The sequence below is a fragment of the Macrobrachium rosenbergii genome, chromosome 14, assembly GCF_040412425.1.
Source record: "Macrobrachium rosenbergii isolate ZJJX-2024 chromosome 14, ASM4041242v1, whole genome shotgun sequence".
Lineage (NCBI taxonomy): Eukaryota > Metazoa > Arthropoda > Malacostraca > Decapoda > Palaemonidae > Macrobrachium > Macrobrachium rosenbergii.
The window spans coordinates 13292803-13317375 of NC_089754.1; the positions used below are offsets into that span (position 1 = coordinate 13292803).

A 24573-nucleotide genomic window follows, 5' to 3' on the forward strand; every position below is an offset into this window, starting at 1 on the left:
TACTGCAGAGCATCAATCTTTTCCAAACTCATGCCGCTACGTGGCTCAGATTATTATTTACGAGTATATCAGACACCGAGTCTATCTTAGATTCCTAAATGAAAAAAGCAATTTGTATAACACAAACATGCATATACACTTGTATTACAAGAACGCATAAATTCCATAGACCTAAATACATTAGGCCTACACTTTCCACTTTCAGCTGCTGGCTGAAAATGTATAATATTGCACAAATAGGTACGTTCAACGGTGCAGAGACCTTGATAATGACTTCGGGTGCAAAAAAAAAAAAATGTAAAAACAGAAAAAAAGAGGATATTACTTTGACGTGAACCGGTAAAGTGTATGTTTATCATTCTATCATTCCGGAGTCATTTCCTGTTACAGAGATTAGAGTAAAAATTACGAGAGAGAGAGAGAGAGAGAGAGAGAGAGAGAGAGAGAGAGAGAGAGAGAGAGAGAGAGAGAGACTAGTGTAGAATATGTGCATACATATACAGTATATGTGTGTGTGTGTGTTTTAATTGTGAAAAAAAGGAAAGTAAGGTCTTCTAAAACCACAATTAAAGACAAAAACATTATAAAAAATGAAAAATACACAAGAAAATGGTCGTACTTTTTTTAATCCTGCGAAACCACGCCGCCTTCTGACAGGGGGCCTAGGTTGGTGCTGTTCCGCGGGTATGCCTACAGACAGGCGCCCCATGCTGTGGGCTCTAGCCACCCCGGCTTCCACGTTTTTCACCCGCCCCCTAGAAACTCTCAGAGAAGGGGTCACAGACGCCGATGCTGGAAGACTTAAGCTGGACGAAGGACCAGGACCTGGAGGAAGCAGCATCGAAGTATCGACTGACCTGTGTCGACTTCTCCTCGGTGGTTTATTTGGCACATCACTGCGACTGCTGTTGCTCGGTGACCGGTGTCTGCTGAGGTCTGTTCTTTGGATGTCAACTCTAGACCACCTGACATCCACACTAGGCGACCTGTGTTGCCTGTAGGAGGATGACAGTTGTAACCTCTGGGTGTCGTCGTAGTACCCCCTGTCAGCACTCGGGGACCGTTGCCGGCGACGTTGTTCACGCCTCCTGGTGGTTATGGTCGTCCTCTGAGCTCTTCCGTCATAGCTAGGAGACCGTCGGCGCCATATTTCCATCCTCTGACCCTCTCTCAAGGGCCTCTCTCTACTATGAGAACGAAATCTCAGCAGCCCCAGTACTCTAGACTCTCTCACAGGACTTCTCTCAACACTAGGACTCCTTGGACGGCTGGTCGAATCTCCCCTAGAGGAGGAAGACGACCGAGACCTTGCTGTTGGACTCCTCCAGGAGGAAACTCCAGAAGACATTGTGCCCGAAGAATAAGATGAGGCATCAAACTGGGCAGTTCGTCCCGCTGTTGCCTCCAAGTAACAAGAGAAGAATTCGGGGGGAACAGGAGAGCCTATGGTGGAAGTCAGATTACAACCTTTAAATACAATTAGTGGCTATGCTACGTAGACTACAAAACTTTTCATTATCCGCTAGTGATTTCTGCATAAACAAGAGTGGAACTAAGTAATTTGTCCATTAATTTTTCGTTTTCCTTTGAGAAGAAATTGTGATCGTGAACAATTATGGGTACAATAGCACATCGACTCAAAATACAGTCAATTATAGCCATTCAACTTACGAACTGCCATTGAAGGAAGGATGACTAGCATAAAATCTTGACTATAATAGCTTGTATATCAAAATATTTCCTTGCTAATGTCTATGTCAAAGTAACTTCCCTTGCAGAACTCTAATAATAATTTTTTCTAACTTGTGATAAACTATATATAAATATATATATATATATATATATATAAATATATAAATATATATATATATATATATATATATATATATATATATATATATATATATATCAGAGGATTACTGATTAGTCAGGAAAATATATATAGCATTATATGTATAACAATAAACAGCTAAAGTAAAAATTTAAATAAGAAATAATATTGGGGTTTTTGTGTTAAATTATATTATTAGAAAAATACCAGAAACATGACATCAGGGAAATCCAACCAGATTTAAAAGTATTTATAAAAAGTCAATAATTTCCTACTTTTTTCAGTTTAAAACACTCCAGACTTAATCATAAAGATTACATTCCTTGTGAAAGGAAGAGTGTCACTTTAATAACTCCAAGAACTAACAAAAATACAAACTATGGAATCGTTTCTGTTTTTGATTTCCTACGGGAATTACCTGGAGAAGTCAACATCCCACAGCCTGCGGGATCCCCAAAGACCAAGTCTCTTCCAGAGGGATACCCCTCAAGTTCCCTCCATCGCCTCCTGAAGGATAGACCAGTGGGTCTCGTCATAAACGCTGCAGGAGTGAATACGTTGGCATTGGGACTCCAGTAGTAGGTCCTCAGGGTGCCCCGAGGATTTAACGCCGCAGCGCAGGGTAAATCGGCCAGGGCACGAACCCAGTCGCCGTCACCGTCATTGTCCCCACAAAGGCACGACATCTTTCTTTATATGATGAGGACAAAAGATCTCAGTCTATAATGAAGTCTCTTTTCATAATGATTCTCGATCTCCTGTTCAAGACGAGGTTCGTCAGGTCGACACCAAGGATCAAATTCCTGATCTTCTTTATTCTTATTTATTTATGATTTTGGAATACCTTTCATTGGGCGTAAAATGGCTGCCACACTTCACAGTCGCATCTGGTGTAAATTTTTCAAACACTAATTTGATAGTATCTGTGTCAGGCCTCAGTGTCATCGCTGAATACTTGAATTTCTCAAAAGCATTTTAATCAGAATCCTCGCCAAGCATCCGTGTCAAAGCAGATTTCTCTTTCACGACGCAAGACGTATTCTTCCTTATTTGTTCATTTCTCATTTTGATTTAGTTTCTTACCTTGTAGGGCAAACCGAGTGACCCCAGTAATCACCTACACATCTCAAGCCTCAAAAGAAGAAATCAGACTTTGTCTTTTCGAGGAAAAATGGGAACCACATGGTCACAGAAAGATATTAGGCCAACGGTCCTGAGTAAAATGTATGTGGACAATTGATGTACTGTGAGCAACAGCGCGTAACGTCGATACATTTGGCACTTGAGGTTCTCTTAGAAAGCTTCATATTTACATAACATAGGTGGTACTTTCGATTTCTGAAAACAGCACCATTCTTAAGTCAAGGAATGCTTCAGTGCTTTCTGAATACTCTAGCACGGATCAGTGAATCTTTTTATCCAAGACAGAAGTCCTTTCACAAATAGTTTAGTCTATTTTCTTTCACTTAACAAAGAAGGTGGTGCGATTTTCCCCAATTTTATTTTTCTTGAAAATAGTTAGCACCAGATCAATTTAATGACAGCAAAACAAAAAATTCAACTGCTCCCTTGCATCTAAAAATAATTCAAGAAGGAAAAAAATCAGTGCACTCCATTATAGCCTTTCTTGTACACTAATCAAACATAATTTACTAGTCTTACTCATATTAAGAATAAAAATCTTGATTTTCACTTTTCTTTCTTAAAAACATATCCCAAGTTTACGAGTTTAAGTTAAAATATCACCAGTTTTAATACATGTGAAAAGAAATTTATACTTTACGCAATAATCACTCATCATTCAGTAACGGTGCAGCTTTAATCTGAATTTCGCCAACACTTTATGACTGTTCACAATAACAACAAACAAATTAGGACACATGATATTATTGTACAAGATATTTGATCACTTTTTATATTTCTCTTTGAGCCGGATACGGAAGAAGCATCACAGAACAAGCAAAAAAGCACAAAAAACCTCAACACAAACACATGTCACTGCGTGAAAGTTATTTGTCAATAAACAATCTTGTTCAATGTGCGCTTGACAAATGAGAATCCTCATAAAAAAACATTTAAAATTATTTCAGTGTACAAGTAACAACAATATAAAACAGACATAAATAATATTAATAATAATAAAGATAACTTTCCAGTCAAGACAGAAAAAACGCGAAGTCCTGAGAGAGAAAAACTCACTTTCTCTCCATTAGCCAAAACGAAAGCTAATTTCGCCAGTAATTGACTTGAGAAACTGCATAAATGCGCAATTCATTACAGCCTCCTCATTTCCGTAATTGATCGGCCTTTCTCTCTCTCTCCCTCTCTCTCTCTCTCTTTCTCTCTCAGAGGAGGTCCTGGACAAGAAAATATTTACAGATAATCTTCTCTCTCTCTCTCTCTCTCTCTCTCTGAGGAGGTCCTGGACAAGAAAATATTTACAGATAATCTCTCTCTCTCTCTCTCTCTCTCTCTCTCTCTCTCTCTCTCTCTCTCAGAAGAGGTCCTGGACAAGAAAATATTTACAGAATCTTATTTCTCTCTCTCTCTCTCTCTCTCTCTCTCTCTCTCTCTCTCTCTCTCTCTCTGAGGAGGTCCTGGACAAGAAAATATTTACAGATAATCTTCTCTCTCTCTCTCTCTCTCTCTCTCTCTCTCCCTCTCTCTCTCTCTCTCTCTCTCTCTCTCTCTCTCTCTCTCTCTCTCTCTCTCTCAGAAGAGGTCCTGGACAAGAAAATATTTACAGAATCTTATTTCTCTCTCTCTCTCTCTCTCTCTCTCTCTCTGAGGAGGTCCTGGACAAGAAAATATTTACAGATAATCTTCTCTCTCTCTCTCTCTCTCTCTCTCTCTCTCTCTCTCTCTCTCTCTCTCTCTCTCTCTCTCAAGAAAATATTTACAGAAGAAGTCCTGGACAAGAAAATATTTACAGATAATCTTCTCTCTCTCTCTCTCTCTCTCTCTCTCTCTCTCTCTCTCTCACGATAGCAGTTTCACGTGAAACTAACACATAATTCACGCATATGAACTGATCAATCAAGCTAATGCCAATAATAACTATAGCAAGTAGAATTGTCCTTATCACTATTATTAATTAAAACCATAAAATAATTATTTGCTGTTGCTGTTCTATTAGTTGCTTCCGTTGCAGAAGCTCTCGTCATCATTCCAGACAGATATCTTCTTTCACTGATCATTGCATTAGAAAACACAACAGAAATGAGGTTGCAATGACGTTGCAATGAGATGCTAAGTATCACTGTGAAAGCCCCACTAAAGACGAACTCTACCATGAAAATGTGCATCATCTAGCACACAGCATTGAGCAGAAGTGATTAGAAAAAATTAATTATACGAAAAACAATAAAATAAAAAGATTGGTGTTTTTACATTCGAAGCCACCGCGTTCAACATCTAACTGTTCAAAAGAGTAACATATACACACATACATACATACATAAATATATACAAACACACATACACACACACATATTCCATATATGTATATAAACACAAATATATATAATATACAGTATTTATATATATACAGTATACATAATTGGTATATATTTATATATATATATTATATATGTGTGTGTGTTCATTTCCATATATGTATATATACACATAAAAATAAATATATATATATATATATATATATATATATATATATATATATATATATATATATTATATATATATATATACATATATACATAATTGGTATATATTTATATATCTGTGGTATACATTATTTATGTATATTTATACAGTATACATATAAAGGGAATATAAAAAGGTCATGAACATATGAAATGGCACCCATTAACACAGATTGCAAGTTTCACAAAAATCAACTAGCAAGTAATGTATATAGCGTGTTCTTTGTCTAATGAACCTTCATGCTGAGTTATATTATAAGTATTTCAATATAGGTATTTCAATATACTTAATTGAAAAGTACTTTTATAAACAGAACTTCTGGATTCAATAAACATATATTATAATGAATTAACAATGACTTTAGTGGCCACTTAAATCAGAAATGAGCGTTTCACTTCCTGTCTTTCTCGGCTCAGAGAAGCTAATAAAATTTGGAGCCTTCCGTCTTAGAACGTCCTAAGTCAAGCTTTTATATATATATATATATATATATATATATATATATATATATATATATATATATATATATATATATATATATATATATATATATACATATACAGTATATATATATATATATATATATATATATATATATATATATATATATATATATATATATATATATATATATAGTATATATATATATATACATATACAGTATATATATATATATATATATATATATATATATATATATATAATATATATATATATATATATATATATATATATATGATGTATACATATATATAGATATATACATAAAATATGCATATATATATAAAATATACATATATATATGTGTATATATATTTATTTATATATATATATATATATATATATATATATACTGTATATATATATGTACAGTATGTATACGACATTATCACTTCTTCCAGTATAATAAACACCAGTGTGACACAGTAGAGAATTTTCCTTAAATGTCTTAATTATCATTCACAGCAAAAAACGCCTTTAAAGCAAAATTTCTCAGTCTTAATTAAAATACCAAAATATTTATCTAACAAATAAACTCGGGCACATAACAAGGATCGCAAGATCTGATACCCTGGGTTCGCAGGTTCCCAGGGGAACTTTCTCAAGGTAATTCAGTTGCACTCTTGTGTAGGGTCACAATATACTTATTGAATACAGTTAATGGAGTCTCAGGCACTATGATCTTATAACTCAGGAGTCTTTAATGGGCGAAAGTTTAAGAACCCTGAGTTTTAATGCATCACGCTCTCGATAATGCAACAGATTATCACCCTTACAACTATTATTGAAATACTGGAAACATTTAAAATTCTCACACCATAACATATCTTAATTAAACCTTGTAAAACTATCTTACATAAAAAAAAGTGTCTTAAGGCTTATCACAACACTTTCCAAACAAACATAGAAATTCACATGCACGACAACAGAAAATATCATTTTATCCACATACAAATTGTTGTTCTTATAGAGCGCACTACACAATCACTTATAGAGCACAAACCATTCACTACAAATGCCATTTAACACTGATCACATTATAGATCAAGAGGAAAGTGTAAATTATCACTCGGTCTCTCCGTCGGCACGAGAGACGCGCGTCATCACACCGTGAGTTCTCGAGCGTGACTGAATGACCCCATAAACCGGGTGTCGGAAATTTGTGAATGGCAGCAGTCTTCGGGGTTGCCGAATGTCAGCAGATCGGAAGCTTGGTGGGAAGTGAGTACGGGAATTTACGGCAGATTGAAAAAAAAGAAAGAGCAATGAGGAAGAGTAATGGAGGGGAAACTGCGTGGATGAGAGTGTGAAAATAATGTGGAGGTATGGCGGCCATTGTAAACAGAAGTTTATGAGCAAAATGGTTATGAAAGTATACACAATGGAGAGAGAGAGAGAGAGAGAGAGAGAGAGAGAGAGAGAGAGAGAGAGAGAGAGAGAGAGAGAGAGAGTAGTTGTCACAGTTAGCATAGGATGTGAACAGTACCAAGAAGAATATATATATATAATATATATATATATATATATATATATATATATATATATATATATATATATATATATATATATATATATATATATATATATATATATATATATATATATATATATATATATATATAACACAGTAAGCAATATTATCACAAATAATTCCAAATTATTTTACTATAACTGAGAAAAAAGTGTCGCAAAAAGGATAATAGCCACTCAGAATGCACTGATCAGTGTCTTATTCCATTGCAGTTCAGGGGGTATTACAAATTGCAAAGAAAGCGTTCTGAAAATGTAACACTTCACAAGCTCCTCAGTTTATTATTAGCACTTTGCAAATCAGTTTGTATGACTGTTTACATGAGTATGTAAGCAAATGCATTCATAACTAACATGATAGAGAGAAAGAGAGAGACTGGCAGAAGCCTAAGAGATCAAGAGCATTAGAGAAGAACAAGGAGGGATGGTAGAAATGCGAACGAGAGAGAGAGAGAGAGAGAGAGAGAGAGAGAGAGAGAGAGAGAGAGAGAGAGAGAGAGAGAGAACCCAAACCACAAAAAGTTTTCACCTACACCAGCCGTGTCTGGACGTACTACCCTCAATCCGTTTTCTACGCGACTCTCCGTTTTCGGTCGAGATACGAAATAGTGGCCGGAAGGCATAATATCATCAACCAATAACAATCCCAGTCACATATCTATCCGTCGGATCAACAACCTCCAAGCACATGAAGTTGGATTTTATTTGCTGAGAAGGCTCTAGACAAATACGCCCAATTTCTTGGTGAGTAAAGGCCCTTTGAACGCGGCAACGCCCACAGAAATTGTTTTCTGGATGAAACAGGAAGAGCGTCTACTTTTTAACCAATGGATTGAGCAAACCTGCAACACGGCCAACAAAAAAGAACGAGGTGTCTAAATCGCAACCGACGGGCAGCAATTTATGGCCATTTCGCGGCTCTAGTTGTGTAAATGGTTTATCACCCGAGGCTTCCTCGCACATGCCTCTACAGTACATTACGGCATGAGCGTGAGACGAGGTGATTGTGGGAATGAGGGAACGTTTCAGCGCTGAAGAGGTTTTTATGGCTGAATACAAGGACACAACACCTCACTCGAAACGTCGTTCACTGGTCCGTGTTTAAAAAATAAAAAAAAAAAACTCAACGAGGGCAGAAGCATGTCAATGGCAATAGGTTGTACGGTGTGTATATGTAAGTATATGTATAAATGTACAGTATATATATACATATATATATATTTAAATGTGCATATGTATGCTCATATATATATATATATATATATATATATATATATATATATATATATATATATATATATATATATATATATATATATATATATATATAAATAATGTGTGTGTTTATCCCTATATCTTTATCTATCCATCTACACAGTATTTGTATGTATGTATGTATGTATATACATACATAAATATACACACACACATATATATATATACATTTATGTAAATATACATATGTATGCATGTGTATGTGTGTTTGTAGCATAAAAAAGCACAATTGAAGGAAATGACACTTCAACAAACGTGGTTAACGCATCGGCGACTAATGAAAGCAAAATGGAAACATTAAGTCCTCAGGGACACTTATTCATTAGTTTTACTTTTTCTGGTGAAAACTTTTGCAAAAAAATTAACTTATGGATATAAACAAACGATGTCAGAAATGGCCCCCAAAAAAAAAAACACAAATGAAATAGGAAAACTCAAACACCCACAAAAAGAGCGATAATAATAATAATAATAATAATAATAATAATAATAATTTATTATAATAAAAATAATAATAATAATAACAATAATAATAATAATAATAATAATAATAATAATAATAATTATTATTATTATTATTATTATTATTATTATTATTATTTTTAAGCCCCATTACACTTAATGAAAACAGACGAGTACAGAACGAATATATCGATGAGCCGAAGAATTTTTCTAAATACTGAGAGAGAGAGAGAGAGAGAGAGAGAGAGAGAGAGAGAGAGAGAGAGAGAGAGAGAGAGAGAGAGAGAGATTCTTCAAAGATATCCTTTTGACAAGTTTACGGTTTTAAAATGAACGTTATCGACCCTTACTTTACTTACGTTAAAGTTTGTACTCATGGGTCTCTAAAGATTAGGACTGGCGTCTTGACTGACGAGAACGCTCATTAACTCAAGTTTGCCGGCTTTATGGGTCTCATTTCGGCCTACTGCCGTTCCCACCATATTCCTCAGACCTGCTGAAAGGCTTCGTAATAGGCACAAGAGCTTATGTGCCAACGGTTACCATTTCAGGACTGACCATAATTATTATTATTCAGAAGATGAACCCTGTTCATATGGAGCTAGCCCACAGGGGCCACTGGCTTGAAATTCAAGCTTCCAAAGAATGTGGTGTTCTAATGGAAGAAGTAAAGGGAGGTAAAGGGAAATACAGAAAGAAGAGATCTCACTTATTAAAAAAATAAAACATTAATTAATAAATTAATAAATGGATAATAATGTATTAAATGTATTAAAATGCAAAGAGAACAGTACTGGGGCAGCAATGCATTGCATCTTCGCTTGAACTTTTGAAGTTCCAGTTGCATAAACTCAGGGAGACTGTCCCACAGTCCAGCGGCGTGAAGGATAAAGGACCTTTGGAACTGAGAAGCTGCAGCGAGGCACATTTACTGCATATTGGTGCTACTGTTCAGCATATCTGGTTGCTCTCGGCAAGAAAAGGGGATCAGAGATCAACTGAGAATATGATACATCTCTGTTAAAATACTTCCAGCTTTGCTGAATTTCATAGATCGAGTGATCAAATGGGACAGATCAAGCGATCGCTTTCCAAAATGTTTATTTCCAGCTAATTCTTTTGAAGGTGTAACTGAGAAACGATGATCTCATTGAACGTTTAAAATGAGCAAAAACTTTCACTGAATATTTATTCAAAAACTTATGGATAGGCCATGATGTCTATAAGAGGAGAACAATTTATTTTTTCTTTATTTGTAATAAATGGAAAATTTATATTGCAAAAGCATATGTTTATCATAAATGATGCATTGTATAGCAATTCTTATACGGTTTCTTCTAGTAACCATTCTTCAGAATACCTAACAATAGTTTCTAGAAACTCTTAAATTTGTTTAATAGACTGAAAATAATCTGGTGCAATTAAACCAATCAAGAGCCTTCAAGCCCAAAGACAGCTGAAGCTCTAAAAGCACAGCCCTCAAGACCAGTCCTCAGTTAAATGATTTCTGGGTATTTGTGCTTGTTCCAACATTGTTATTTTGATGACTGTTCATGGCCAGTCATTAATGGAACTGACATTCTATTTTTCTCGATACAGAACATGAAAATATACACTTTTCCATATTTTTAATTATAAATACAGGTTATGCACATTAAATGATTACATAAAACATATCTTTTGAGAGGATAGCTTTTTTTTTATAAATATTTGAACCATACTGGAAAACCTTCCAGCCACACCTTTCTAAGAACAGAACACGGTCGGTGTCCGAGGAAAGCAGAAGCCGGAAAGTTAACCATACAGTAGATGCCACAAAAAACTCGTAAAAAATGCGCCGAAGTTTCTTCGGCGCAATCTAGTTTTCTGTACAGCGTATAATTCTGTATGAAACTCTAAGCCACGGCCCATGAAACTTTCAGCCACGGCCCGGTGGTGGCATGTGTTGTTGGCACCTATAGAGGTGCCAGACGCACGATTATGGCTAAATTTAACTTTAAATAAAATAAAAACTACTGAGGCTAGAGGGCTACAATTTGGCATGTTTGATGATTGAAGGGTGGATGATCAACATACTAATTTGCAGCCTTTTAGCCTCAGTAGTTTTTAAGATCTGAGGGCGGACAGAAAAAGTGCTGACGGACAAAGAACTAGCCATCTCAATAGTCTTCTTTTACAGAAAAATAAAAATCCATCGCTTAACTACGAAGGTAGGAGATTTTATTAATATAAATGTACTGGTTATATTGAAAAATTACAATTGACAATAATAGATTTAAAAACATATATATTTATTTCAAATTTACTCTCTTTCAACGCAATATGTGATTAAGAACATGAGCAAAATTACATGCATTTCATAACAAGAAATTTAAAAACGAATAGTATGAGAGTCATATATGTTCTTGCAAAGGATATGAGAGAGAGAGAGAGAGAGAGAGAGAGAGAGAGAGAGAGAGAGAGAGAGAGAGAGAGAGGAGAGGAGGAATTCGGCCGGAGATGGGGTCTCACGACATTACATCCTCCTCCAATAACAATGGAGAGGAAGCTAGAAAGATGAGATCAAATATAGCCTAGTTTGGTTTATATCTAACTTCCTTGATGTTGTGGAATAGGAAGAAGAAGAAGAAGCAGAAGAAGAAGAAGAAGAAGAAGAAGAAGAAGAAGAGAGAGAGAAGAAGAGAGAGAGAGAGAGAGATGAATTCCTCGCCAAAAATGAGATACAATCCAAGGAGAGTAAAATAAAAAGTTGTTTCTCAGCTGGGCGAACAAATGCACCCACCGCACAACCGGATATACAAATTTCCCGTCATGCAAATACGGTAAGTACAAGTCTGCGGATCAGTAACCACTTGGATCAACGTTCCGTGAGTCACATGCTTTTTCGGTCTAGACTGCAGCGACTCGCTTAGGACTTAACTAAAAGCTACAACCTGTGTGTCTAAACATGCATGCATTTAATATCAACCGCATGAGACGCTCGAAATAAATATGAGGGAAAAACAGGAAGGTGTATATTAAGCTCTATTACATCTTATGGTTTAATGTGATTGGCAAAGACAGCTCAACAAAACGCTGAGTAACATGACAAAGCAAATTACATCTCTTTGAAAGGCCGGGCTGTGGAGTAGTAAGATGGTGGAAGGCATCGTTCCCCTCCCCCCCCACCGCTATGCTGGAAAGTCACCCGGCCTTAGCTAGGTCAGTAGCCTACTTGATTGTCAGTCAGAACGGATACCCCGATGATTTTTTTTTTTAAATTTCCTTGTGGCTACTCGATTCTCCATTTGACTTAAGAGATACCAGATATTCTTTAAGAAGGAGCTAGTCATGGCCAGGTCTGGTTTCTCTCCGGTGAGTTTGATGAATTGCTTTCATATTTTGCAGTGCTCTCATCACTCTGATTTCCGTAGCCTTTTCCTTACGAAGTGTGCAACCTACATAATGCCAACATTTTCCATACATTTTCAATTTGTCTTATTCTTTTAAAAGTATCATTGCTTAGCAAATTTCTACTGAAGTCAAAATCATCATCATCATTATTATTACAATTATCCATATGAAAGACGTTTCAAAGGCTATTAACGTGCTAAGGAAACTTCCACAAAACCGAATATTCATATGTTGACGACAAGAAAAATACATCAGTTCACCATCTCTCCGTCATCAAGTACTTTCATTATCGCGACACACTGCCTATAATGAAAAGATCGGTTTTGATAGATTGGTTCATTTCATATTCCTATACAGACCACTCAATGAAGCAAGGAGGATAAGAAACCACTTTGGCTCCTTTTCAAATCAATGCGTTTCATTTCTCTGTGCACTATTCTTACATCAACAAACAGCATATCTTTTTAATATAAAAACGGATCTACACGATATGCTTGGATAATAAGTTTTGCCGCCACCCCTAGCCGGAGTTTCCTGATGTGGTCGGAAATTGGATATACCAGGAAAGTTTTACAAGGCGTTTTAAATTAATTTTGTTCACCGTTTTTATGATCCGGGGCCACCAAAGAAAATGAGGATGAGTGTTAAGGGAGACTAGGCTATTCTTTTCACCTGTGTTGAAATTTTTTTTTTTTTTTTTCGTCATTTGAGGAGCTTCTAGCCAAACTATTCACAGTGCATACATTAAAATGTGTTTGATTTTTTTTATAAAAAAATATGTATTATTAAAATAAAAATTAACCTAAGAAGAAGATGTATAAAAATGAAAATTAAAAGTGTAAATGCAATGCCAAAGGAAAATTCTTCCGTATTTAATATGCTTACCACAAAACTCATTTATCTTCACTAGCAAAAATATCATCGAAATAATCTGCGTTATAGATAAAAATGAGCCTCTTGGCATGTATATTTAATTTACAACTTACCTGCCATTTGGAGGTTAAACTTCTCTCGTCCTATGTGAATACTGATATTTAAAGGAATGAGAGTTACGACACTAAATGCATGACATGACTGTTGAAAAATATTGGGCTCTTGTAAAAGCGGACTGAAAATAAAATTACGTCCCCGAAGGTTACACAGCATATACAGTAGTCCTCTCTTTTTCCTTTTCTTCCAGGGGGATATTTTTTAGACTGGTGTTATTTTGGAGGGAAAAATCTGAGGTATTTTTTAGCCTGATTTAATTTGGTGGGAAAAATCTATCTCCTTGCCAAGGCACTTTCCAATGGCAGTTAATTCAACTTTCTTCCCCCAGTATGTCCTGTTGGGTCTTCTAGGGAGTTCTCATAATGTCAGGACCATCCTCTTTGGCTATCACTTCTCACATAATTATGTTCTCTGCGTTTCCAGGGTTCGCAGCCTTCTTCTATTTACCCTTTCTATTCATATATCCTCAGCATTTTATGCCTCTAACATCAACTGGACCTTTGCTTCCTTAAAAGAACAAAGCAACTGACCTAAGCACATTCTAGTATGATTCCGGAGGGAATAAAGTTAATGAATTAAGTCCGGTGCTATGTCTTTTTTATCTCTTAAATTACTATCCAGTACTTAACCTTACCTTTCTTAAGCGTTCGTTCCATCCAAAACAAAAGTGACTGTTTTTACCTTTCAAAGTACGGTCATACTACTTTATTCCATTATATGCTACGGCATTACTATTAAACTTTCCGAATGGACCACTGTTTGTTCATCCTCTCTACAGGCTTTGGAGAACCTTCCGATGATGCCTTTGATATCCCTAGGGTTGTTGATATTCTGGTATTAAGGGCTGTTAGCTAAGCTTTATCATTACAGCTTATATTTCTGCTCACCCTCTCTATAAACTTATGAATGGCCGTATTTTTTATTTTTTTTATCGGAACACTTGACTCCCACTGTTGGTGACGGCACAACATCTACAGTCTTCTTCGTTTATGGCGGATTCTTTCAAAGGTTTGTTTTCTCGCTTACTTTTCTACCGTTTCCCAGTAACATTGTCAACTTCCTTCTTCCATCCTGTTTTTGATGTAAAGAATTCAACTTTGCATATTTCTTCTTCCTGCACTACTTAGCTTCTCTGTTGCCACATTCAATCTTGTGCTGATCTTTCTCATTAATGAACGACGACCTTGAGATCCTACTAGGGAAAGAGATTCCATAAGATGATCAAGAGTGCTGCCTGAAGCGCAGTTTCTAGTTCTCAATCCAAGGTTACTCCTAATTCTTCTATTTGATGGAAGTTGAATACAGCTTTCCCCTTTTATCAATATTTTAGGAAAATCAAGCAAGTTTTTTGAGTGTCAAATGTTTTTAGGAAACTACATCTTCCTACAAACCCAGAGTTTTCTCTGTCTTTATCCTCATCCCAGGTGCTGTAGCTGTGTATAAGCCGTGTTAAACTCTGTTAGGAATGTTCCCCTCTCATATACTGGGCGTTTCGTCCTTGTCTCCATTCCCGACAGTTCATCTACAAACATCTTTGCCCTTGCTTTTCTCTCGATGTTCTTTCTTCCCTGTGCCAGGTAATCTGGCTGGCTCTCTTTTAGCCACCAATTCAACCATATTTCCATTAATCTGAAGCAGATTGCCCCTTCTTTGTTGTCAGAAGGAAGAAAAATGTCTAATACCCAATTAGTACAACTTAATTGCTGTAAGACATCCAGACTTTCGTTATTTACCAATGGCGATTGTCAGCACTGGCAACTATTCGATAACGGGGCTAGGCATAAGAAAAAGGTTTAAGGAAAACCAGGCAGAAAAGAAAATCGCCATAGAAATTGGGTCTAACGTCACGGAACCATGTGGTATAAGAAAGACAACCTCAGCAACCAGAAAGAACACACCAGGGTGAGAATTCTACAAACAGCTCAGAGTAAGAATCATTCATCTCGAAAAGGACGAAAACAGAGAAAAACACTGGACCCAGCTCACCCGCATACTCCTTCAGGACTATAAAAAACGCTAACCAGACTGGAAACCTTATTTGTATTCAGGGGAAGCACCCTGTGAACTTCATGGACAGACCGTATGGGGAGGACAACACAGTTAGAAGGGGCTAAGTTAAATATCAAGTCTAGGATCACCCGTGATCTTTCAGTAGTGCTTGTTTAAACATCAGCAGAGAGAAAAAGGCGTGAATATTTCAAAAAGAAAGCTAGAAACAGATCAACCTATATAGAAAAGACGACGACAGAGGCGAAGATATAAGTAAGAAGACTTTTTTTTCTTCGTCATGAGACTAGCTCAAGGTAAAAACATTTCTTTATGTACAATAAAACAGTTTCTCTCAAGACGAGATGAACGGCACACCCTACCTAAAAATAAGAAAAACCTTCGCAAAAGAAGGTTGTTACGATCAAATCTACTACCCAGAACCGGATAGCTGAGGACCTGCGGTGGTCAAACCAAGGTTAAGCTGGTGAACAAGTTTTGGCAAAGGAAGGGAGGTAATGATCTAAGTAACGCATTGTGGTGTTTGCTTTTAATTCCAAGTAAATTATTATTATTATTATTATTATTATTATTATTATTATTAGAACAGAATCTACAAATGTAAAAACAAAAATGTAAAATAATGGTGCAAGGCACCTCAATATCAGTTTCCCGGCTACTATTCCTTTAGGGGACATCAAGAGTCAATTAACTAATCAAAGCAGACACCCTGAGTCAGGTTCTGGGAACAGACGACTCTTCTTCAAAAATTTTAGAATCAGAATTTCTTTGGCAGAAAACGTGGAGATAACTGGATTTGACAAACATTTCAATAAAGGTCTAAGTAAAACCCTCACAATTCTGTCTTGATGCTTACGCGCTTTTTCGCTCATCTTAGCAGTAAGTGTTTACAAAACCGGAATTGCACGATAACATTTTTATGGACTTCAGAACACATTTTCCTTGATGCAGCAGCAACTAAGCTACATTTACTAGTTTCCACAAAAGCAGTCTAAACGTGAGAGAACATCATGATGACTCTTGACAGCCTAACCTCACAAAGAAAATATATGTGTGTGAGTGTGTTTGTATGTATGTATTATATTTATATGTGTGTGTGTGTGTGACTTTACTTGGTTTGAAATTATTTCCATTTGTTTTCGAAGATATTAATATCACCAAGATAATAGGATGGTAGATAGGTATCCAATTACTCAATCAGTCAATCGAAAGCTTATTCAATAGATAACGTTTATGAGCTTAAGTCACTAATCGTGAAAGTACAATTGAGAAAGAAAAGCAATGAACAGCAACACTTTCACAAACAGACGAGGCAAGGAGCCACTCTTGTGTGAGAATGACAGAATCCAAACAATGGAAATCTGTTGTTCTCTTAATTCAAGGTTGTGTTACATAAATTTATTCCATCCTAGTTCAAGTTTTAGTCATACAGTCTTCTTAAGGGCAAGTTAACTATACAGTGAGGAATTCTGATTTTCTCTTATTTCTCATTTAGGTACAACATTTCTCTCTTGAAAATCAACGCACATACACACACCAGCGCTCTGCCGCGAATACACACTAGTATTTCATTTTTTATTCAATCATTCCGGAATATTACCTTCGGGATGTTATTTATTTCTAATACCTTTTAAGTGTGTACATTCCAGTTTCTAAAAACACATCCTCATATATACACACACACAAATATACATATATATATATATATATATATATATATATATATATATATATATATATATATATATATATATATATATATATATATATATATATATGTGTAAAAAGGCCTGCATATATATATATATATATATATATATATATATATATATATATATATATATATATATATATATGTATGAATACATACATACATACATACATACATACATACATATATATATATATATATATATATATATATATATATATATATATATATATATATATATGTTACAGTCAACATGCGTAATCAGTCATTACGCGTAATGACTGAAATTTCAGTCATCACGCGTAATGCACTTAGGGGACATTTGATCCCCAAGAGCTAGTACTAAACACGGCGAAACAGTGAGTCACCTACACTGTTTCGCCGGGTTTAGTACTAGTCCCTGGGGATCAAATGTATTTCATAAATGTTTAGTACTAGCTCCTGGGGATCAAATGTCCTAAGTGCATTACGCGTGATGACTGAAATTTCAGTCATTACGCGTAATGACTGATTACGCATGTTGACTGTAACATATATATATATAATATATATATATATATATATATATATATATATATATATATATATATATATAAATGATCATTTTAGAAATGATTGAATGCACAGTAAAATACAAATGAATAGCATGGCATAACTATAGCTTTTATATGATCTTTTGAGTTTCTGAACTACAGAGTGCAGGAATTCCTTCCCTCGCACAGCAATAAAGGAGAAGAATGACACTGTTATTTAGACAATATTTTGATATTAAAGTATAAGATTTCGTAAAAAATGGTATAATTACAGAGAAACTGGCGGTGCAAATGCATGAAATGCTAACCAATTTTTTCCTATTATTTTCTAAATAGTTTCTTACTACTGATTGTAAACAACCAATATTTTTGTATACATAACATGTACCCCATAAACTAACCTAACCTAACCCAACAGTTCCTTTAACAATTATGAGGGACCACAGTTGGAAACCCTGGATTTTGGAAGAATACTACTTGGAACAATGATGGTAATATACTTAAGTATAATAAAAACATCTTGAGAAAATGTGTGGTTCATCTGTGTAATCACTAAAATAATCGTGAAAGAAACGAACTGACTGGGAAAGCCACCCGTCCCCTTGACCTTTCCTAAGATGTTTGGCAGTATTTTTTACAAAGATACATCCTAACCTAATCTAGGGCTCCAGTTCCGGCAGCGTAATATCCTATCCTAACTCAGAGCACTGGGTCCTACCTGACAGAAAGAGCTTCAGCCCCCAGGACCCCGCCTCTAACATTTTATATGAAAGTATGGCAGAAATGCTTACAAGGATACAATTCAGCATACCTTATACTTAAGCCTATTGCTTTCTTTGAGCTTTTATGTGTTGTTATAAGTTGATGACCCTCCATCTTGGACTATTTGCAAGTATACGTTTACACAAGTATACACTGAGAAACGTTAAGTTTCAGCGTTAATGAGCACTTGTTCTAAATTAATATTTGTAAATATACTCTGGCTGAACTTATACTGAGACCTTTTTCTCTTGGCAAAGGAGCCTACTGTTTTCAAGAGCCATAATTTCTAGTTCAAGTCGAAGGAGGCAGCCTACCGCACAGTCATAGTCACTCGAATTTCATTTCTACTTCAGACTAAAATTACATAAAACTTCTCCCTCGACTGCAGCCGAGAAAACCGGTACAGTATAGGCGGACTACACTTACACATTTTTTCAATTACAAAATAACAAGAAGTAAAAAAATGCGCCGAATTCTTCGGTGAAATCGAGTTTTCTGCACAACGTATAATGTTGTATGAAACTCTCAGCCACGGCCCATAAAACTCTCAGCCGCGGCCCATGAAACTTTCAGCCACGCCCCGTGGTGGCCTGTGTTGTTGGCATCTATAGCGGGGCCTGACTCACCATCATGACTAACTTTAACCTAGAATAACATCAAAACTACTGAGGCTACAGGGCTGCAATTTTGTATGTTTGATGATTGGAGGATGGATGATCAACATACCAATTTGCAGCCCTCTAGCCTCAGGTAGTTTTTAAGATCTGATGGCGGACAGAAAAAGTGCGGACGGACTGACAAAGAGACATCTCAACGGCTTTCTTTCACAGAAAACTAAAACAGGACGGAAGGCTACATCACATATTGCCGACATCCAGGGAAAGAAACACACCGACAAGGAACGACTGAAAGGACTGCATACCGTTATCAGAATAAGCCAAGTAATAAATGCAAGAAAAGTACGTTGATGAAGCTGGAAAAACGATTATGCAAGAATATAAATATAGTTTTTTCACCGAAAGAATATTTAATAAAACAAGAGCCAGTTTATCAATCAAGAAAAAAATATGTTATAAGGTTCTGTTAAAATACAGAACCGAAAATTAATTTCAATCAGGTACTCGGAATGACGATCGGTTTTAAACATAACCCATTCAGTAATCATTATGGTTAGAAGCCTTACGGACTGGCATCTCAGGAAGTGTTGTGTCGTATGAAAAAACTCGTACAAATCAATGCGGCCCGTTCTTATGCATATTGATTGAATAAAACGTTAGGTACATTCATGCATACATACATCAGAGTACTTTCAAACAAAACTCCCACTTTCCTTACCTTAACGTATTCCATGGTGAAATGTGTTTCGGTCAGTGGGGAAAAGTCCAAAAATCTCTCGGATATGGCAGCTATGGCACCATTATTTCATCTGCAAAGAAAGATAAATGAGTGATCAGGTTGTTTTATCAAACTTTCTGTGTTATAATAATAATAATAATAATAATAATAATAATAATAATAATAATAATAATAATAATAATAATAATACAGAAAGACAAGAACAAGGGAAATATAGCAAGTAACTACAGGCCTATCACCTGCCTACCAATAATGTGGAAGTCTAACAGGTACCATCAGCGAAAGGCTATGCAACAACGTAGAGGATACAAACACCATCACCCCACCAACAGAAAGGCTGCAGAAGGAAGTGTAGGGGCACAAAAGACCAGCTCCTGGTAGACAAAATGGTAACGAAGAATAGTAAGAGAAGGAGAACCAACCTAAGCATGGCATGGGCTGACTACAAGAAAGCCTTCGACATGATACCGCACTCGTGGGTAACAGAATGCCTGAAAATATATGGGGCAGAGGAAAACACCATCAGCTTCCTAAAAAATACAATGCGCAACTGGAATGCAGTACCTACAAGCTCTGGGATAAGACTAGCAGAGGTTAATATCAGGAGAGGGATCTTTCAAGGCGACTCACTGTCCCCACTACTCTTCGTAGTAGCCATGATTCCCATGACAAAAGTACTGCAGAAGATGGATGCTGGGTACCAACTCAAGAAAGGAGGCAACAAAATTAACCGTCTGATGTTCATGGACGACATCAAGCTATGTGCTAAGAGCATCAAAGAAACAGATACGCTAATCCAGACTGAAAGGATTGTATCTGGGGATATCAGGATGGAGTTATGGAATGGAAAAATGCGCCTTGGTCAACATACAAAAAGCCAAAGTGACAAGGACTGAGGGGACAAAGCTATCAGACGGGAATAGAATCAAACACATAGATGAGACAGGATACAAATACCTGGGAATAATAAGAGGAGAGGATATAAAACACCAAGAGATGAAGGACACAATCAGGAAAGAATATATGCAGGGACTTACGGTTATACTCAAGTCAAAACTCAACGCCGGAAACATGACGAAAGCCATAAACACATGGGCAGTACCAGTAATCAGATACAATGCTGGAGTAGTGGAGTCGACGAAGGCTGAACTCCACAGCACAGACCAGAAAACTAGGAAACACATGACAATACACAAAGCACTACACCCTTGAGCAAATACAGACAGACTATACATAACACGAAAGGAAGGAACGAGAGGGCTACTAAGCCTAGAGGACTGCGTCAACATCGAGAGCAGAGCACTGGGGCAATATCTGAAAACCAGTGCAGACAAGTGGCTAAGGAGTGCATGGGAAGAAGGACTGATAATAGTAGACGAAGACCCAGAAATATACAGAGACAGGAGAATGAAAAAAAGAACAGAGGAATGGCACAACAAACCAGTGCACGGACGGTGCACGAGACAGACAAAAGAACTGGCCAGCGATGATACATGGCAATGGCTACAGAGAGGAGAACTCACGAAGGAAACAGAAGGAATGCTGACAGCGGCACAAGATCAGGCCCCTAAGAACTAGGTAAGTCCAAAGAACAATAGTTGGAAATAACATCTCACCCATATGCAGGAAGTGCAATATGAAAGACGAGACCATAAACCACATGTCCGGCGCTTTTACAAAACCAGTACAAAAAGAGGCATGATTCAGTATCAAAAGCCCTACACTGGAGCCTGTGCAAGAAGCACCAGCTAGCTTGCATTAATAAGTGGTACGAACACTAACCTGAGGGAGTGATAGAAAGCGATAAGGGAAAGATCCTCTGGGGCTATGGTATCAGAACAGATAGGGTGATACGTGCCAATAGACCAGACGTGACGTTGATTGACAAAATCAAGAAAGAAAGTGTCACTCAATGATGTGGCAATACCATGGGACACCAGAGCAGATGAGAAAGAAAGAAAAAAAAATTGATAAGTATCAAGACCTGCAAATAGAAATAAGAATATATAGGATATGCCAGTGGAAATTGTACCCATTATCATAGGAACACTAGGTACTATCCCAAGATCCCTGAAAAGGAACCTGGAAAAGTAGATGCCGAAGTAGCTCCAGGACTCATGCAGAAGAGTGTGCTACTAGAAACAGCTCACATAGTGAGAAAAGTGATGGACTCCTAAGGAGGCAGGATGCGACCCTCGACCCCACACTATAAAAACCAACCAGTCGAATAAGATGATTGTGATATACCAAAAAAAAAAAATAAATAATAATAATACTAATAATAATAAAGGTTGCATCCACCAACACGTTCTTCCGTCTTCTCTGTACTAAATCCTAATTTAGTAACAGAAGTAACAAGAGTAGTAGTTCTAAGCCAACATGTGCTATAATACTTTTGAAACAAAGGAAGAAGTACTAACACAATAGCGTCATCTCACACTTCTTATTAGCAATATGGCGAGGAAATCTATTCTAATGGTTGTATATAAATATTATAATATATATATATATATATATATATATATATATATATATATATATATATATATATATATATATATATATATATATATACAGAGAGAGAGAGAGTTGTTGAAAGTTCAAATGCATGTAACACCTATCATAATACGTCTTAAAATAGAAAGGGAATAGGACGCTTCCTTATGATTACCTTAACAAATTCATCCATTTGCTAACATCCCATACATTAGACCTAGAAAGTGCCTGTGTGCGCTCATTAGAATATGTATATGATTACTCTAAACACCGCAATCTCATTTTTTTTCCTCGACGCCAGTTAACAAAATCCTTAACGTCAAAAAAGTCGCAAATTGGAAGCACTTTGGTTTTTTATCAGCGTAATGGTTTGTCCACCAAGGACATAATGGAGAAAGTTAATGGTCCTGTTTTTTGTCCCTCTACAGATCTACAGTTACCCAGCAGACGGTACCTAGAGAATATAGGAGTATCATTCGATTACCACTTAATCTGATATTGACACATAAGGAATATTTTTATATCTGTATATGACTATAGGCAATGTGCATGAAAAATGCCAGTCATTTGTTATCATCAACTGTTAACGTTATTGTTTTTTATTCAATTCAAACCTAGACTGGAGCTTGGCGGCCTAGAGCAAAGTAGGAAATATTGTGATACAAACAGGCGTTCATATCCCGTAGAATTTATCAAGTTTAACGTCTTCGTTGCTGTATCTTTTAGGTCCAAGTAGCCGCATCGTCAAAAATTTACCCTGGCTTTTACAATTGATTATATCTATGAAAATTCACTCTGCTATACTAATGACATCTGTGGCGCAAACCAAAAATAAATGGCTATGAAGAGACTTGAGAAATCAGCAATACGGATAGGCAGATAGATAGATAAATAGATAGTTCAACTTAGTTTTGTTTAGTTCTTCCTTACTTGGTATCGAGATATACAGAATTAATATCACGGTGCTTAGCATTACACTAAAGTTACAAATAGATGGTGAAACAGGTTTATATATATATATATATATATATATATATATATATATATATATATATATATATATATATATGTATGTGTGTGTGTGTGTGTGTGTGTGTGTGTACAAATAGGGCATAAGTATTGCAGATGTTCATTTTCATAAATGTACACAAATAAATAACATTCATGTGAATATCATGTCTGTGTCCATATACAACACAGATAAGAAGAACCGATTCTTTGGAAGAATTTTAAAACGATTTCTCGCCCTGAATTTCGCTAATGACGTCAGCAGTAGAAATGTTGACTAATACAGCTACCTCTCATCATCATTATTATTATTATATAACTGTTCACTGTTTCCAGGCATCCATATAGAATATGCTCAAAAGGACATTAATTTATAAAGGAAGCTTCCATGAAACAAATTTTGTATGTAAAGAAAAAATATAAAAAAGTGAAATATTAGTTTAAGTGACTCGTTCATTTTGACTGTTTTCTAATGAAAAATTTGCCATAACACCCACTAAGGCTGCTTTACACAATAGAGGCTAACGAGGAATTCGAATGACCGCCGCTCTGTGTGAAATCAAATGAGATTCTCCCGTAGAGTATTGTTTCAGTCAGCTGTTGAAGACTCAGATACCACTTAAAAAGTTTAATGTTGTCTTTAATCTTTGTAATGGGGTCATTGTTCAGTACATTAATTTTCAATAGTTAATTCTCTCATGCATATCTTTAGCACCGTCATTCCTAAGAGGATTACTTTACATGTTTCAGTAAACATTCATCGCCAATTTAATTAGTTTTCAACGCTTTACTAAATAGTTGTGATGCACAAGCGACAGATTTAATCAACACACTCAAACGGAGGTTAGATCTGGAAAATCAAGTTCGGACGATTTCCTAACAACTATTGCTTACAAATTCCACTTCAGTTAAAAAAAAAAAAAGAATACGAAGAAAATGGAAAACACAAGAACATATTTACAAAACTTTCCGCGAGACTCTACTGTACCTCCTCCTCTGTCATAAAGCAATAACTGTAAATCCAATACAGGAATGGAATGAAAATTTGTCAAGAC

At 36.0% G+C, this 24573-nt stretch overlaps 1 protein-coding gene across 1 annotated transcript in view; it reads right to left on the minus strand.

The window, feature by feature from the left end:
- Myo10A (Myosin 10A) overlaps positions 1-24573 on the minus strand; it is a 250021-nt gene that overhangs the window by 169622 nt on the left and 55826 nt on the right. The window contains 1 exon segment of the mRNA XM_067115921.1: positions 19994-20084. Within this exon segment, the coding sequence (XP_066972022.1) occupies positions 19994-20008 (15 nt within the window). The 5' untranslated portion in view covers positions 20009-20084.